This window comes from Zeus faber (assembly GCF_960531495.2).
Source record: "Zeus faber genome assembly, chromosome: 8".
Taxonomy (NCBI): domain Eukaryota; kingdom Metazoa; phylum Chordata; class Actinopteri; order Zeiformes; family Zeidae; genus Zeus; species Zeus faber.
Genome location: NC_137195.1, coordinates 3,173,846 through 3,193,187, shown reverse-complemented (window position 1 = coordinate 3,193,187; position 19,342 = coordinate 3,173,846). Strand labels below are relative to the sequence as shown.

At 46.6% G+C, this 19,342-nt stretch overlaps 1 protein-coding gene across 1 annotated transcript in view; it reads left to right on the top strand.

The window, feature by feature from the left end:
- Positions 1-18,384, top strand: part of fhl3a (four and a half LIM domains 3a) — a 35,172-nt gene extending 16,788 nt beyond the window's left edge. The window contains exons 2-6 of the mRNA XM_080005374.1: positions 8,445-8,617; positions 12,004-12,178; positions 14,360-14,529; positions 16,005-16,191; positions 16,758-18,384. Coding sequence (XP_079861500.1) covers positions 8,462-8,617; positions 12,004-12,178; positions 14,360-14,529; positions 16,005-16,191; positions 16,758-16,909 — 840 coding nt within the window. The 5' untranslated portion in view covers positions 8,445-8,461 and the 3' untranslated portion in view covers positions 16,910-18,384. The remainder of the gene's footprint in view (positions 1-8,444; positions 8,618-12,003; positions 12,179-14,359; positions 14,530-16,004; positions 16,192-16,757) is intronic.
- The last annotated feature ends 958 nt before the right edge of the window (positions 18,385-19,342 follow it).

Here is a 19,342-nt window from a genome sequence, read left to right as displayed (position 1 = left end):
GGAGCGGCTACACCCGATTACCGGCTTTGGGAAAATCTCGCACGGGCTGGAGCGATAGCGATGGTGTTTTTTTGTCGTTGTTTGTTTTTTTTGACAATCCAATCCAAAAATCCTGAAGCCAAATCCGGTTTATTTCCACGTTCCTCCATCGCCGTTCAGTCTCAAAGGGCGTGGGGCGTCGGGGGGATGTCAGGGAGCGTCCGTACAGACTAGAGCGTACTTCTCCTCTAGAGGAATGGTCTGGTTCTGCAGCATCTTTCCATTCCCTTCCTTCCTTTCCTTTCCTTTTCTTTTCTTCCTTTCCTTTCCTTTGTTTTACTTTGTTTTACTTTATTTTCCTTTCCTTCCTTTCCCTTCCTTTCCTTTCCTTTCCTTCCTTTCCTTCCTTTCCTTTCCTCTCCTGGAATCCAGGAGTTCTCTGCATAGTTTCCCCGATGCAAACCAGATGTGACGCTTTAATGTATAGAAGCATTTTTTTCTCCTTTTTTTGTCTTTCTTTGATTCTTTTTTCATTTCTGTCTTTTTTCTGTCTTACTTTCTCTCTTTCTTTCCTTCTTTCTTTCCTTCTTTCTTTCCTTCTTTCTTTCCTTCTTTCTTTCTTTTTTTTTTGCTTCAAGGAAAGATAAATGTCGACCCAAATGACCGTCCACGTACAGTGATACCAGAATAAATTCCTGCTGCTTTTCCATTCGGTGCCTGACTCTGTGTCAGCGGTCGGAGGCACTGTGTGATTTACTGTTCCTGTCATGTTATTGTTTGGTGTAGCCCGAGCATTATGGGATGGAGGACAGAGGGTTGCCAAATGGGAGGGATTTGATGCGACAACTGGAGGCATTTCCTTGTTGTTTTTCTCACTCGCAACTTGTCTACGTCTTCTTCCTCGCTGCATGTCCTCTTCCTCCCTGCACATCCTCTTCCTCCCTGTACATCCTCTTCCTCCCTGTACATCCTCTTCCTCCCTGCACATCCTCTTCCTCGCTGCACGTCCTCTCTGCTCCTCTGCCAAGAAAACATCCTTTCATGACAAATCAGTGTTTTTAGTTCAACCAAACGCAGCTCGTCAAGATAACGTTGCGCTGAGCCAGTTTCCCCAAAAGCTCTTTAAAATGGATCTGACGTCGTCTTATCGGGCTTCAGTGGAGCGGTGCAGTGGCCAGGTTGTCTTCTGAGATAGAGGGCTGTAGCTCCAGAGGTACAATGGGTCGTCTAGTAATCGGAAGGTTGCCGATTCATCCCAGCACCTCCTGGTAGAACGCTGTAGTGTCCTTGAGAAAGACACTTGACCCCTAATTTCTCCTGATGGCTGCGTCCATCTATGCATGAATAATTGTAAGTCGTTTTGGACAAAAGCATCTGCTGAATGATTATGTAAAGCTTAGAAGCGGTCGCCTGGCGACTGGAGGGTCGACCCTGGGCTCGCCCCAGCTCATTTGCCGAGGTGTCCTTGAGCAAGACTCGAATGACCTTGAGGCCACTGGCCAGGTTGTCTTCCTCTAGGGGGGACGTGTTGTACCTCATGGGAAAACCTGTTTTGTTTTGGGGTTTTTTGTCATGCACATTAGTGGCTTGTCTAGTAATCCTGTTAGAAATACCTCTCTCATGATTTATTTTATTCTGTTTTTATATTTTGAAAACTTTAAGTACATTTGTGTAGATTAATAAAGCAAAACATTAATTTGCCGGCCAGATTTATCAATATATTACCACCATGAAAAAGGGCCACATTAAAGTTGCTCGCAGGCCGGATATGGCCCCAGGCCTGTCGTTTGGGACCCCTGAACCTAGGAGCTCCCGAGCAGCGGCTGATCTGCCTTCGCTGTGTGAGTGTGAGGCACGTAACCTGCAAGGAGCTTTGAGCCGCCTTAGTGGTTAGAAAAGCGCTCTACAGTTTAAATGCCGCCCATTCACCATCAAATCTTTTAATATCTAAGGTCAGAAATTTGCCATCTGCAGAACATCCAGCTCTACCTCAGGGCAGCATCAAAGCTGGCATTAGAAACCGCTGCGTCCCATCTCCACACCTGCAACGTCCCAAAATGCAGACAAGAAGCAGTCATTACAAAGGTCACGGTGACAGCTTCTGCCGCAGGTACTCATTTTCCCCCTCCGTGTTTACCACGTTGGCTTCCATTTGGGCGCTGCTCCTCCGCCCTCCTCCTCCCCAGGCGGTGTTTAAACGATCAGGGACAATGAAGGGGTTCGCCTTCCCTGCGTCTGCTGCTCCAGCCGGGATTCAAACTGCCGTCCCGCAGCCCGGCCGCGGCGGAGGGAGCCTCACGTGGTTCTCTGTGGCCTCGTGGACGTGTCTGAGGATGTGTGTGGTCCAAGTGCCGGTAGTTTGGAGCCCAGTGTTTGCCCGAGCTGCTCAAACGAAACCCAAACCAGTTTGGGGGGGGGGGGGGGGGGCACACACACTCATCAGATCACGTTATCACATTTATTGTCCTCATTGCGAAATCCCAATTGCAGCAAATATATCAGACAGGATTACAAAAAGCGAAAAAAACAACCTCCACAACTCTGACGGTATTTACCGCAGTGATTAGTATTTCAGTGCAGTTTCTTCCCAGCAGGAGTTATTTCTAGACATTGTACTTTAAAACTGAAGGACCATTATAGCCAGAAAGGATCTTATGAGCTTGTTTTTAATAAGTGTGTGTGTGTGTGTGTGTGTGTGTGTGTGTGTGTGTGTGTGTGTGTGTGTGTGTGTGTGTGTGTGTTTATGTACATCTTATCTCACGCCGCCCTCTTCATGAGCAATTTCCCCTTCCGCTCGTGATAAGATTCACCGGCTCGCGCCGTCCTCTCCGTCACTGGACTGGACGGTGTTTATCTGATGCAGCGAGAGCCAGCGACGGAGGGCGACGCTCCAGAAGTGCAACCAGATGGAACCGACACCGAGACTGAGGGTCGCTCCGTCGTGTCTGAGCCCGGGAGTCCAGAGCGTCTGGCGAAAACCGATTCCCCCAAGAGCCGCCGGCGCCTCAAAGCGACGCTCCTGCGCCAATCCAGTCCCCTCCAGCTCGTGTTGTGTTGTTCGCCATGAACGAATCGTTTGCGAGTCGTGCGTCACCACCATCAGTATTCCATGACAACCGGCGTGGCTCTCTGTGTTTCTGATGTTTTGGTGGTTAACATGATGCTGCTGCCGTGGGATTATATCATTATTCTCAAAAGGCTGGAAACACAGCTCCAGACGTTGAGAATGTGAACATCCCGAAGCTTCTCCCCGAGCTCCGTGACAACGGGACGGACTGTCCCGTCACACTGTGACCTCAGGGACGGACTGTCCCGCCATCGCAATCTCTCAGACGCCCCCCCGACTCAAACAAACGTCGTGGTCCGCTGAACATCGAACGTGTCTTTGTTTTGAAATTCACTCCGTCGGCAGCAATGCGTGAGCGACCAAATGGAAAAGGCCCCCCTCTCCCCCCCAAGGGCGTCCCCGACACCGTGCTTCAGCTTTCGATGGCCTCAGATGATTAACTCAAGTGTGTTTTGCTCCCCGCATGGAGCCAGAGAGCGTCCGTCCGTCTGCTCCCAGACATCCCCCGTCTCGGTGGGATGACCCCACGTGTTTAACCGCCGCCTCTTCCGTTCCTCTTCCCCTGGTTTCCTTTGACTCCTCCCAGGTTGAAGATCCCGCTCCGACCTTCACTTGCCTCTGAAAGTGGCCCCCGGCTGCTTCCGGGTTTGTTTGTTTTTTTTCCTTTTATTTCTTGGTGCCGGAATCACTTTCTCTGGTTCCTTTGTTGTCGCCGTCTCTGGGATGTGAGGGAAAGCAGACGCTCGGGTTCCCACACAGACCTCCACTTTACACTTCACAATAAGTCCCACTGCAGGACAACTGTCATTTGAGATCTTTCGATTTTTTTTCGCCAAAAGACAAAAGAGAATCGCTGTGTTAGTATATGTCACAGACCTGCTTGTAATATGTGTGTATGTGTGTGTGTGTGTGTGGGGGGGGGGCTGCCTTCAGGGCATGCATGTACAGTACACTGTGTCACCATAGCCTGGAATTGGTAAGAAATGACACTAGACTTAGTACACTTTTACATTTACACTGTGTAACACATCGTGCACATATAGAGACGTAGGAGACATCAACACATAGAGACTGGAAGCCCAGATATTTGTTTTTGAAGTGTGTGTAGGCGCAGGAGAAGCTGTGTGAGCGTACAGGTCGTCAGATATCTGCTCATTTATTCCTCTTATTCCGAGAGTTGAGGGCTGTAACACGCCGTCTGTTTCAAGGCCTTTCTTCAAGGACCCTGCATCGAAGGAAAAACACAGACGGTCGTTCCAAACCTTCAACTTGACATTTATCTCCCTGTTTCTTAAAGCGGTGAAACCGGGGGAGTGACGTTAAGGCTGCGTCCCTCCCGCTGATGGTGACGGCTGCGGCTCAGGTTTCTTTCTAACCGTCAGAGCGGCTTCTAGCGTTGCTCTCGCTGGGCGGAGGCCCAAAGGTCGGGCTGGGTGTCTGGACCCGTCGTTGAGTACAGTCCTGGTCTCGCCCTGGGAAACCCGACAGACGTTTCCCTTGTGGATTCAGCTTGTGGGAGATGGCGGGTTGGGGGGGGTGGCTGGTGATGACGGCGGTGATGGTTTCATCAGCGTTTTCCCACTCCCAGTGAGGGGATATGGTCTGCCGCCAACTGGAGCGTGAGCAGAGTTTGGGCAGGGGATTAACGGGCCGGCCGGCGGGATCCCAGCGGACATGTTGTCCGGACAACAGGCAACCGCACGGGGCTCGCGGTGTCAGCGGCCGCCCCGGCATGGCGTCGCCGCCCCCTGGGTTCCTCAGCGCGTCCCATGATGCGAGCGTCCCTATCAAGGAAGTAGTTCAGTGACGTAGAAGTGAGCAGCCTCTGCCAAACGTCTGCGTGGGAGGGAGCCGCTGTTCTGATGCATCCGTCCGCTGGCCCGGGGAGGGTTGTGATGTCTGTGTGTCATAGCCTTGACGTTCCTCCACTATCTAAACAACCAGTATTTGGAACAACTGCCCCAGACCGGAGCACAGCCAGCACAGCCAGCACAGCCAGCACAGCCAGCACAGCCAGCACAGCCAGCACAGCCAGCACAGCCAGCACAGCCAGGCCTTGACACGGTTAAAAAATGCAGGAGAACAGAACAGGAGGGAGTATCTGCAGCGGAGTGGGTTTTTGACCGGTAGCTGCTGGGTTTCCCAACTACCCCCAGATGATGATTAGGAGAACTGGATGATAAGCTGGGTACTGCCTCCGCTGGATGTGGTAGTGATTTCCTCAAAGCCCCCCCCACTCCCGTGGAGCTGAGCGGGTCACAGCTCTGGTATTTGGGAATTTAGGAACGTTATGAAGGCAGATCCCGGTTCTTAGTCACTGCGTCTCACGGAGGAGACGTGGATCCAAAAAATCTGTGAGAAGCGTCTTCAGGACCCGGAGTGGATGCAGCCTCCCGACTGCATTTCCCTTCTCTCCTCCTTCTTATCCTTCCATTTTTGTCCTCTGTTCCTCCTTTCTGCTTTTTTTTCTCCTCTCCGCCTTTCATAAAACACACACACACACACACACACACACACACACACACACACACACACACCACCCCCCAACCCCCCGCCCTCGGCCTCCGCTGCGAGGCCGGCGCTGAGGAAGTGATGTCGGTCGGAGGTTTTCTAGGTCGCTGCTTTCTGGGTTTAGTCACGTATTTGTGCGGAGCGCCGGGAGGTCAGCGCCGACGTCATGCTCCTCTGGTTCCCGTGCACGACTCATCACTCAGAGCCTGTTCCTCTAAATCAGAACTTCCCAAATGTTTGTTTTTTTTACCCCAGTGCCAGGAGCTGGGGGTTAGAGTCAGAGCCGGAGCCGGAGCTGGAGCTGATGAAAAGAGACGTTCACGTCGGGTCACATGAAGCTGTGTTTTATTATGGGTTACGGTTAGAAGGCATTTAGGATAAACCCCAGGAGGTGGAGTCCTGCCGCTGGGGGTGATGAAGAGCTGCAACCGCTGGTGTTTTATATCAGAAATACCGGAAAAAAATCACATTTAAGAAGCTGGAATGGCAGATGTTGGGAAAATGATTAATTCATTGTCAAAATAGTTGGCGATACATTTAATAGTTGGCAACTAATTGCTTTATCGACTAATCGTTGCTCTGCTGTAAACCAGGGTGTGTCTGAGGAGGAGGAGGGAGTACAGGTGAGATAAGATAAGATGAGCTAAGATAAGAGAGTTTGTGTTTAATCCGTGTGTGTGTGTGTGTGTGTGTGTGTGTGTGTGTGTGTGTGTGTGTGTGTGTGTGTGTGTGTGTGTGTGTGTGTGTGTGTGTGTGTGTGTGTGTGTGTGTGTGTGTGAGCGTGTGCACGACACACCTGCGTGCGGGAATCTGTGTGGTAGTTGTGCGTTCCAAACGCAGGTGTGTGAACAGTGTGTGTGTCCAAGGCCGCTCATCCTTTTGTCTCTGTCGGGTCCTTGGATTCCATGACTTTATTCCATGACTACTCCCACTTTTATTATTATGATTATTATTATTATCCACTTCGCTCCTATTTTGTTGCTGTTGTGTAAGACAGGCAGCCGTGGCATGATGTCTGATTTATTATGGTATTGGAATGTGATTATTATTCCGCCCGGGCTTCCTTCCAGCTTTGCTGTAATGTGCTGGCACAAGGCGTTCAATGTTCAGGGAAGAGTCACCGCCACCGACATCACTACACTGCAAATACATGTTTATCGAACTAAAAATCTAAAAGAACCCAGCTGAGCTTCGGCACATCGCGGCGTACGGTAAATGTAGAGAATGATTCGGCAACGGTTGCCCAGTTGCCCCCGGGCAACCAGATTTGCGTCGGGGCAACCATCTTGTGTGGCCTGGTTGCCCAAGTTGTCAACCACTTTTCACATCAGATTCTTATCACTTATCAATTATGAAAATTGGGCAGATTGCGTCGTCGGTCTTGACAGCCAATGGCTGATGCACGGTTGCCAACTTGGCAAGTTGGCATCGTGGAAGAATTGAGGTCAAATCTCCTCGACAGCTTCTGGATTCCGTGTCACAATGTGACGTTGATATGAATTTCACCACAATACGACCGGACGCAAAAGGTTGATACTGACGAGTGATTTCTGCACCTTCTGTCACACACACACACACACACACACACACACACACACACACACACTCAGCTGGTGGTCCAAACATAAAGCTTCTTGTCTCCTAAATATTCACAGTGAAGTGGTCATAGCGTCTTCCTCATAAATCTGCCTCTCCCTCTCTCTCTCTCTCCCTCTCTATCTCTCCCCCTCCCTGTCGCTCTCTCTCTCTCTCTCTCTTTCGTCACCAGACAATAAAAGTTAATAAGAGTTTGTTACTGATGAAAGTCGAGTCACAATCAATCTCCTGTTACACATCTCTCTCTTCTCGTCCTTTCCCCTTCTTCTCCTCTTTCCTCCCCTTCTTCTCTTCTTTCTCCCCTCTCCTCTTCTTTCCTCTCCTCTCCTCCTCCTTTTCTTTCCTCTTCTCTTCTCGTCATCTCCCCTTCTTCTCTTCTCCTCTTTCATCTCCTGTTCTCTTCTTTTCTCTCCTCTCTCCTCTTCTCTTTTTTTTTAATTTCCCTCCCTCCCTTCCACCTGTTTGTTTGACTTCTCTCCCTCCTCGGTGGCGTCGTCTGAATGCATCCCAGCTCCTCGCAGCTTCCTCCCACTGAGTTGACGTCCTGTTTGGAGATACTGTGATGTCATCTGTAAAAATCCTTTATTTTAATATTATTTTATCCCAGGACACCACGATGTGGGACTTACCAAAAGGGTTCATGTCAAATGGCTAAACAAGACGAAAACATCTTTAATATTCATTTTTTTAGATCTATATATTTTTTGTTGTTCAGAGATTTTTCTTTTGTTTGTTTGAGATGTTTTTAGTTGTTCAAGATGAAGAAAATCTTTCTCAAATTTGCTTTTTTTATGATTCAATAAAGTGTAAAATAGGCCAAGAATGTGAGATTTGTGAGGCTAAATTAGCTAATTTTCACATGGAAAAATCTGAAAGTTTAACCATGAGATGTCTGAGACTTTGGGGGAAATTTCAGGAGTAAGAAAAATTATGAAAATATAGAAAATAATTGAACAATTACTTTGGGTCATAGGGAAAGGTGTCAGTACTCTGTTCATAAAGAAATCTTAAAAATGGTGGCAAAATAAGGTTGGTTCCCACAATGGGAAAAATGCAGCTTAATGTGCCTTAAAGGAGCTTAATTCTTATTCCCAGTCTCTTCTAACCCTCTACCCCGGGTCATCTCTCAGTCATATCACCTCCAGTTTCTGGTCAAATGTTTTCATGTTTTTGTGTATTATGGGCTCATTAAACCACCATGTTTGACATGGCCCTCTGCATCCACCGTGGTGATTGGTCTCTGCTTGTGTCCTCGTTCAGACATTTTAAAAGCCGCCTTCCTGTGTTTCAGGCTGAGACGGCGTCAAGATGGCCGACCGCTTCGACTGCGACAACTGCAAGGAGTCTCTGTACGGCCGCAAGTACATCCAGTCGGAGGAGAGTCCGTACTGCATCCCCTGCTACGACAGCCTCTTCTCCAACACCTGCGACGAGTGCAAGGAGCTGATCGCACACGACGCACGGGTGAATATGGAGCATCGCAGAACATAATCAATACAATATCACATTAGCTGGGTGGAGGACATTTGGTCCCACAGCCACAAGAACATGACGGCATAATAACAGCACAACACAGCAGACGAATGTAAAGTACATGAGAGTATTTGAGACTAACAATTATTTTCATTATCGATTCATCTGTCGATGAATTTCCCGATTCATTTATTAGTTGTTCTGTCCATAATATGTCAGAAAATGCTGTAAATGTCGACCACTGCTTCCCGAAGCCCGATGCCGCATCCTCAAATGTCTTGTTTTGTTCACAACCCATAGATATTCATTTTCAGTCAGGACTAAAGAAACCAGATAATATTCATATTTTAGAAGGTGGAATCAGAGAATTTGGAAATGTTCTTCTTAAAAAATGACTCAAAACAATTATTCGATGATCAAAATATTCTGTGATTATTTTAATAGTTCGCAACTAATCGATGAATCAACTATTTGTTGCAGCTCTACAGTGCATAGAAACAGAAGTCAAGTTAATTTATAATTTGTTGGGGGCATTGATAAATACAATATGCATTCTGTATATACATCCAACATATCAAATATATTACACTCATTTTTTGCAACATCCCAAAAATCTTTAGTAAAAAACTATTTGATATGTCAGAGTATCTCCAGTTTAAATATACTTGAAATATATCTTTTTTTTATGTTATTTTTGTAGAATTTAGGGGGGAAAAACAAATTAATTTAACATCCCCCAAGTTAAACAATTCCATGTAATCTAATTAATGGTGTTTATGTGAGAGAATCAAAGACTGAATCCTCAAAGAATCACCGCTAATTAAGGTTAAGTGGAGTTTAACTGCCTTTCCATACAGGGGTTCAACGCCTTCAGCAGCCGCGCCTTCACGCTAATGGTGCGTGAAACATGCTAAATGAGGCGCTTTCTATACGTTCAGTGCGGCATGACACAGTAAAAGCTGATTTAACATGCAATTACAGCGGCAATTTCCACTGTGTTCATGTTAAACTGCTGGGCTAATTTGTTTTCGGATCGGTAAAAAATAAAAAATAAAAAAAAATAAACAGGAGCATGAGTCTCCTTTCCCCCCCGTCATCGTGTCACATGTTTAATCCTTTTTAAATGGGAAACACAAACATGAGGCGGGAAGATCGTTTACTGCTGCTGCACGGTTTCTTGGAGCTGGAGACGCGTGATGAGCCACCAACAGCCTGGAAACACAGCGCACAGCTTTTGTTGCCAGTGAACACGCAGACACACAAACACACAAACAGAGCGTGGCAGTTCCGCCTACCACGCTCCACCCGAGTGGTGTTTCAGGGACCTCCGACAGAGACACAGGCGATGGCGTTGAAACATACCAGTTTATTGTAGAGAGTGGGTTGGAAGGAACAGGCCCGGCGCAGATGGACAGCATGTCATGACAAGGGCTCCTCTGCTGTGTGTGTGTGGGGATGGGGGTTTTACCTGTTGCTCGTTGATTTGTGTAAGGAGCAACAGGTGTATAGTCACTCGGATCCTGGACCCAATTACTTCGACCCAAGAGCGGTGTGGCTGCTCAAACCACACCCTCCCCACACCACGGACACAAACACACAAACACAACACACACAACGAGCAAATACACAAACACACATACGCAAACACACAACACGCAAATACACAAGCACACAAATACACAAACACACAACACACAAATACACAAACACGCAAACACACAACACGCAAATACACAAGCACGCAAATACACAAACACACAACACACAAATACACAAACACGCAAACACACAACACGCAAATACACAAGCACACAAATACACAAACACACAACACACAAATACACAAACACGCAAACACACAACATGCAAATACAAAAACACACAAACACTCAAACACCCAAACATACAACACACAAACACACAACACGCAAATACACAAACACTCAACACACAAATACACAAACACACAACATGCAAATAAAAAAACACACACACTCAAACACCCAAACATACAACACACAAACACACAACACACAAATACACAAACACTCGAACACCCAAATATACAACACACAAACACACAAACACACAAACTCGCAAGCACCCAAACACACAACCCGCAAACACACAAAATGCAAATACACAAACACACAACCACAAACACAGACGTGGGTGGTTTCCTTCATATCCTTGGTATGTGAAGTGGGCCTTACTTGCATAATGGTCTTAAAAAAGTCCTAATTGAACTTGTTGGAACGTGCAGAAACCCTGATTAAACTCAAGTCATTAAAGACTTTGGCTCGTTGATGTTAAGTTGATTCTTGGCTCAGTCCACGCACATGCACCGCCCGTCTCCTCCAAGAGGAACTTAAACACGAAGCGCAGAGCGACCTCGAGCCGTCACCTCTCAGCTGGTGATATGGAAGGTGTTTAGACTGCAGGACGAGCTGTGGTCTGTGTCACTCGGGGTTTGTTTATCGCAGCTATGGAAGAAGCATCTTTACACGTCAAAGCACCGCGTTGCTTAGGAAGCCACCAAAACACAAGGGGACGCGCCGCATGAAACCAGGAGTAGCTGTTCTCCTTCTTGGCTGCTTGGCTCTCATCGTGAACCTTGACCTGACCAGACAGAAGCAGGCTAAATTAAACAGATTTGATCAAAAACGTTGCAGGTTGGACAACGGGGTCTTGAGGCCCTTTACACTAGAGGACAATGGCAGACAGACAGACAGCCCAATTGGGGCTAGAATCTGAGGGTTTTTGTCGTGATGTGTGTCCAATAATGAACAAACATTACAAACAATTAATCACGGACACGGACCGAAACTAACCCTAAGAAGTGGTTGCCCAAATTGGCAACCATGCATCAGCTGTTGTTTGCCAAGTATGACAAAATGGTTGCCGAATTTTTATATTTTTTATAACTGTGATAGTTAGTGATAATTACACATATTTCAATATTAAGAGTGAAGTTAAGAAAGGGGAAACATATTAATATCTGTATATTATTTTTTAGTTATATTTAACGTGTTTCTTTTAATGGTTTATCTTGCAACTATCGATATTTTGACTGAAATCAAACTTGTTTTTTTCTGTTGTTGTACAGTTTGAACTGTGTTAGATTATGTTAAAAAGTTTTGCTGGGATGCATTATTATCAAAGCCTGTTAAAGTCCGTTTCTAAACAGGAAAGTGGTTGACCACAGTGAAACCAGAACGCACAAGATGGTCGACAACAGCCCAAATGTGGTTGTCACCGTTAATGTCCGGCCCTGGTGGACTACCCTAGATAACAGCATGTTGTGTGTTCATTATTGATATTACCATATCACCTCCGTGTAACCAACCTTGGCGTGCGCTCGTCGGCGCCTCCCGCAGGAGCTGTTCTATGAGGACCACCACTACCACGAGCACTGCTTCCGCTGCTTCCGCTGCGACCGCTCGCTGGCGGACGAGCCCTTCACCAGCCAGGACGACGCCCTGCTCTGCAACGAGTGCTACTGCAACGAGTTCTCCTCCAAGTGCGTGGCCTGCGACAAGACGGTCATGCCAGGTGAGGGGTCCCACAAACACTCTTCTGGTCTTGAAATATCTCCATGGGGGTCTTATCTGTCTGAGCCAGGGCTGCAAGAGGTGCATGGAGTGCACATGGAACACTTTAGCATCTGCCAGATAAGGTGCAGGAGTTCATTTTCTCCCATCGTCACTCCGTGGTGTATAGGAGTTAGGCTCCTGCTTATCACGGTCATGGCCTTAAACCTTTCATGTACGCTTCAAAGCTGACCGCTGACCCTGGTGGAGTCATATCGAGTTAAGATGACGTTCCTTGACAAACATGCTATCATCAAAGTGGGAGCTGATTCATTGATAACAGGCCAGAAGTTGGTTCTGCGGTAATAAAAAGATCCCAGAATGCAGTTCTTCGGCGACCATTGGTGTCATACAGTAAGTTTTTCTGCGGACAGACTGGGCGCGCTCTCTTTCTTGGGAATGTTTTATGCGTCACCTTCTCATAATTACCTTGTAAAAATAAACTTTCCCCCTGACGCACTGCATGAGATACAGTGGATGTAGATGCATTGAGAAGGGTCACGTCGGCCATCTTACACGGCTGTCAAGCTTCACCCTAGTGAACAGCTGGTGGAAAGGACCTTGAACAATGAAACAAATAATTTGAAATAATTTTGGACTGTGGTAAGGGTGGTGCCTACCAGCGCCAGAAGATGGAGGATCTCAGGCCTAATCTGGGGTCTTCAGGAGAAATATCCGGAGGTGGGGGCCGGTCCTGATCTGCAGAGAGCTGGTGCGAGGCCTCCAGGCCTGGATGTGACAGAATAATTGCCAGTCTGCTTGACTTGTTGTCTCTGGGCCAAATCCCCAGGGCTGGCGGGCTGCCAGCGGTCTGATGATAACAAGCGATAAGCCGCTAAACTATTTCAGCGGCGCTGCAGTGGCCACAGATCAGCGAATCGGGGCCAGAGGTGCTCGGCGTGGGACGGCGGTACCACGTCACGCCACGTTTCAGCTGCCAGGGCTGCATCTCTGCTGCAGAGCCCAGCTGGTCACCCCGAGCCCTAATGATTGTTTTACAGGATGATCACATCAAAGAGCTCCCTGGAGCGCCAGCTAGTCATTAGCAGCTCAGGGGAAGCTGATGGCAGACTGCAGGGTGCTGTGAGCCGCCCAGCTCACCCCAGGAAGACCCAGCTCACGTTGGGAATCCCGTCTCCTGCCACAATGGAGCCGCAGTCCAACAAAACGGACGCATACGAACAGTCAGTGTTTGAATGGACGCTTGGCCGGAGAGGATTCCACTGCACAGTTTGGGGGTTCACACACCTGGACATAAAGTGTAAAATGTTTAATCAGGCAAAAAAAACCAGATAGGTTTACTAAGGTGTCTGCAGGTCCTTAAAAAGTCTCTTAAATCCAGTTTGACAGAGATTAGGTCTTCAAAGTCGTAGTAGTAGTCGTAAGTAGTCCTGTATTTCTGGGGTATTAATTCCAACACAAGCATTGACCATAACCTTTGTTTTTGTCAAAATGAGTCAAGCTCTTCTGCATAAAGAGTCAACATTTCTGATGTTCTAAAACCTTACGCCAGCCGCTGAACCGGATCCTTAACAGACGATTTTGTCCAAAAATCTGCCTTCATATTTGTTCAAATTGGTCTTAAAAAGTTCTTAAAAAGGTGTATAATTCAATCCTTTTTGACACCCTGGATAATTTAACTTCATGGCTTCATGGGACGTCCAGGGAGCACAACAATGAACAGGAGCACACACAGCTGGGTTCGGACCAGCAAATGTCCAGAAGATCCTTCGGTTGAATTGGATGATCTGGGAGTCCTGGCAGACAACTAAAAATCATCCAGAACTGTGAAAAATCGTGAAAAATTGTAAAAAATCGTGACATTTTCATAAATATCATGAAAAATGCTGAAGTGCTGTGAAGGATTCTTGTACGTTGGTGTTTCACCTTATTTGGACGAGCTTCCAAACTGGCTGACTGTATCTCTTTCTCTCTTTCTCTCTCTCTCTTTTGTCTGTCGTACTTGCTGTCAACCTTTTCTGTTTTGTTAAATGGACCCTGTTTGTGTTATAGCATTATTGTTTCTTTCATGGTATCATATTACACTTAATTTTTAATCTCCTTCTGCCTCCTTCTCTTCCTCCCTCTCTCCCTCCTTCTGCCCCCTTCCCTCCCTCCTTCCATCCTCACCTCTCCATCCCAGGTACCAGGAAGCTGGAGTACGCCGGCTCCACGTGGCACGAGGCCTGTTTCACCTGCAGCAGCTGTGAGCAGCCCATCGGCTCCAAGTCCTTCATCCCCGACAAGGACGAGCACTACTGCGTCTCCTGCTACGAGGACAAGTTCGCCCCACGCTGCACCCGCTGTAAAAAGGTCCGTCCCTCAGAGGGGAACCCACTCAGAATCCCAATTTGTGCCACCTATTACATTGTCACTTCTATCTTCTGTATCTTCTATATTTCTTGCTTTTTTTCCCACCAAAACCATCACCATTCTGACATATTATATTGTCTAGAGCCCAGCCGATATGTTGGTTTGGCCGATATATCGGTCATTATTTGACGTTTTTGACCACATTGGGATTGGCAGTTATTCTTGGCACGGTGGCGCAGTGCCTTGCACTGCTGCCTCACAGCAAGAAGGTCCTGGGTTCAATTCCCGCCTGGGGCGCTGTTGGCACCGTGCTCCGGCGGGTTATCTCCCAAATAGGAGCCTTTCTGTGTGGAGTTTGCATGTTCTCCCCGTGCTCACATGGGGTTTCCTCCACCTCACGTCAGTAAAAACATGCACACATCATGGTCTGACCAGCGATGGACACTTATCACCTGGTCCCCGGGCGCGTCCACGTACGCTGCCCACTGCTCCTGGCTGTGCCCCCGGAGGAAGGACAAGCCAGGATGGTTCAATGCAGAGAATCCATTTCACCAGCACCATCAAAGCATGTGTGTGTGTGTGTGTGTGTGTGTGTGTGTGTGTGTGCAAGCATGTGTTGTAGTGTGGTGTGTTGCGTGATGAATAAAGACTGTTTCTTTCTTTCTTTCTTTCTTTCTTATGCAGCCGATGTTTCTCGACTTTAAATAAGTATAATAAACAAAAAAAAACATTGATTATTTATCCTGTACTTGGCTGTTTTACAATACTTTTAAGTTACTCACTCAAATAAGTGCAGAAGCCCTACTAGGCACTAGTAATCTATCCATGTTTGTTTACACTCGCGTTTGGACACGGACACAGCTCTCCAAGCAGTAAGCCATGATGCATTCACCAGAATATTCATATTTTTTACATTCTTTTATCTATCAAAAAGTTATTTGACTATTTATTGTTATGTATTTGTTTGCTTATAAGTTAAATGTTTTCAAAAATAGAACCTTTTATAAAAGTTTTTCAAATTAAAAATGTTGCGCTTTTTGACAAAACATCAGTGATTGATGACTCTCCAAAATCAGGGTCAGCATCAGACCCAAAAATCTGGCATTAGTCGGGCTCTTGTCTAGTTAAATCATGATAACTAACAAATAAATTGTTTGTTTATTTGTAAGGATTAATTGTACACTGCCAAATTCTCGTTCTTGTGATTGATAATTTCATTTGTTTTATTGTTATTCACTTTTTGGTTGTATCTTGCCAAATGTCTCTTTTCCTAATTTTGTTTTGGGTTTATTGAATTTTGAAATTCTATTATATAACTATACTAAATTGAACTCAATTCCTTTTGTGGTACATTGTGCAAAATTCCGTCTCGACCCAAAGCGAAGGGGTTGATTGCGATAGCATGTTCCTCAAGTTCAAAACAAATTAAACGGATCGGCTGAAGTGAAGATGTTGGTAACTTGGTGCTTTCCCAGACCCTGGCTAAAGGCGGTGTGACCTACCGGGACGAGCCGTGGCATAAAGAGTGTTTTGTGTGCGGTGGCTGTAAGATGCAGCTGGCCGGGCAGCACTTCACCTCCAGAGACGACAGCCCGTACTGCCTCAAGTGCTTCGGAAGCCTCTACGCCAAGAAGTGTGAGGCCTGCACTAAACCCATCACAGGTAAAGACCTGCACTAAACCCTAAACCCATCAGAGGTAGGGACCTGAACTAAGCCCTAAACCCATCACAGGTTAGGGTTAGGGTTAGGGTTAGGTTTAGGGTCAGACCTGCACTAAACCCCATCAGAGGTAAAGACCTGCGCTAAACCCTAACCCTATAACAGTTGAAGACCTGCACTAAACCCCATCAGAGGTAAAGACCTGCACTAAACCCTAAACCCGTCAGAGGTAAAAACCTGCACTAAACCCATTACAGGTGAAGACCTGCACTAAACCCAAAACCCATCACAGATATAGCCCTGCACTAAACCAATCAGAGGCAGGGACCTGAACTAAACCCTAAGCCTATCAGAGGTAATGCCCTGCACTCAACCCTAAACTTATCACAGGTAAAGACCTGCACCAAACCCCATCACAGCTAAAGACCTGAGCTAAACCCTAAACCCATCACAGGTAAAACCCTGCACTAAACCCTAAACCCATTGGTGTTGTATATGAGCCTTATTGCAGATTATAAAACAACTCTTTGATTCATATATGATTCATATTCTTTCATCCTGGCCCCAGGGTTCGGAGGAGGGAAGTACATCTCCTTCGAGGAGCGCCAGTGGCACCAGCCCTGCTTCACCTGCACCCAGTGCTCCGTCTCCCTGGTGGGCGCCGGCTTCTTCCCCGACGGAGAACGCATCCTGTGCCGCGACTGCAACAGCAACCTATAGAGGGCGCTGTCGCCCCTCTCCTCCTTCCTTGCAGAGTTCTCTCCATTCTCCACCTCCTCTCCGCCCCATCTCATCACCTCTTCAACTCTCACCCGAAGATCTGAGGCTGTGAACCCAGGCTAATACTGACTGCCCCCGGAGGCCTGGGTCACACACACACACACACACACACACACACACACACACACACACACACACACACACACACACACACACACATTCATTCTTTTGGGGTGGTTATAATTTAAATTTATCCTTGAAATAGTGGAGAGACTGAAAAAACATAATTGGATCAACTCTAAAAAACATGTCCTTGGGTTTCCTAGAAATGTATTATTATTAATACTCAACCTATATTTTCAAGGTTACTCAACTTAAAATGTACACCTTAATTTCCCAATTTTAAGTTGAGAAAACCCCAAAACATGATGTCAGCGGCCACGGACGTTCCCTTCGCTGCCAAAAAACATAATCCTTATATTCAACAAAGTTTGTGATGTGCCTTAAGAGAAGCACGGCGTGTACACGTCATGTGCTGTCCACCCAGGAACAGAGAATGACTTCCTGTTGCTTCCTCCTGACACTTTACGTGAGAGAATGTCCAGACGCAGGACGCTGACAGCCCCCGAGCTGCCAGTCTGCTTCTTTAACCTGTTTAATGTGGTTTTGACTGCAGGTTTGTGCATAATATGAATGTTGCTTTTTTTTATTTTAAACGTCACATCTCCACACTTTATCTGTCGTGCTGTCTTCTAACCCCGCCTTTAAATATTTAGCAGGTTTTTACGCCCACAGGCGTACAGATATTATAGAAAACGTAGTATTTCCACTGCGTTTTAGCCCCGCCCACAACCAAACAACGTTCTAGGAACTTGAATAGAAGCTTCTGGGGAACTCCATCCAGGGTGGAGCTTTCTCTACACAGTGTGGGTGGAGGAAGTCAGACGGAGCTTCTGGGAAACGCCGCCGTCGGGACCCGGACCCCCGTCAGGAAGCGAGGAGCGAGGCGGTGTCCTCCGTGTCTCCACCAGGGGGTTAGACGCGTCTCCAGCTTGGGGGACGGCGTCCGTACAGTGTTGTGTCTGAATGTGATGAAGACGCTGCACCCGCTGCTCCTCTTCTTCTGTGGTGTTTATGACGTAGTGTCGTGTTTTCCCAAAAAATCCAACTACGTGTGGACGAGGCCTCCAACAGCGTCGGTCACATCGCTCCATGTTCAATCAAAGCCATTTGCACTATGGACACCACACTCTGTGCACATAAACTACAACTCACCAACTTAAACACAAGTAACCACTTATTGTTTTGTTTTTTCCACTTCTACCGTGAAGCACCGAGTTGCTTCTGTACTTTTAACTCGTTGTACTAAGTATTATTCCGGCGGCTGCGTGAAATAAAAGAAGCTTCAGTTCTTCTTACGATCCCTCATTATTGTTTTGATACAGACGTCTTCGCTGATAATGCTGTTGCCTTTTCTTACCTTTGTACGTTTGTTTTATATATATATATGTGTATATATACAGTATATATATATATATATATATATATATATATATATATATATATATATATATATATATATAGTATATGTAAAAGAAAATCAAAATGAAAAAAATATTTTACCTTATTTGAGCTTTGATGCTGGCAAGTCAGAGTTGACAAATATGAGTTTGGGATGGAGCAGTTGAGCTGAATGAAGCTGATTCACATCAGAGATTTCACTCAATTCTACTGCAAAGTGATTTATCTGTGAAGTCTTGAAATAAAACAAAATGACAAACTGCTGATGAATGTGGACTTCTGATGTGTGTGTGTGTGCGTGTGTGTGTGTGTGTGTGTGTTCATGCACTTGTGTGCGCGTGTGTGTGAGAAACTGAGTAAGTGTGTGTCTGTCTGTCTGTCTGTGTGTGAAAGTGTGTGCAGGTGTGTGTGTCTGAATCCTGGATCGGTGTGTGTGAAGGTGTGTGCATGTGTCTGTCTCTGTGTGAAAGTGTGTGTGTGTGTGTGTCTTTGTGTGCATGTGTGTGTATCTGTTTTTGTGTCTGTCTCTGTGTGGAAGTGTGTGTGTGTGTGTGTGTGTGTCTTTGTGTGCATGTGTGTGTATCTGTTTTTGTGTCTGTCTCTGTGTGAAAGTGTGTGTGTGTGTCTTTGTGTGCATGTGTGTGTGTGTCTGAATCCGTTTCTGTGTGAAGGTGTGTGTGTGTCTGAATCCGTTTCTGTGTGAAGGTGTGTGTGTGTCTGAATCCGTTTCTGTGTGAAGGTGTGTGTGTGTCTCTGAATATGTCTGTCTACGTGTGTGTGTGCGTGTGTGTGTGTGTGTGCATGTGTCTGTTCGTGTGTGTTCGAAACTGTGAAAGTGTATGTGTGAAAGACCACAAATATGTGTTTAATCGATAGACTGGCAAAGCAAGAATGTATGTGTGTGTATGTGTG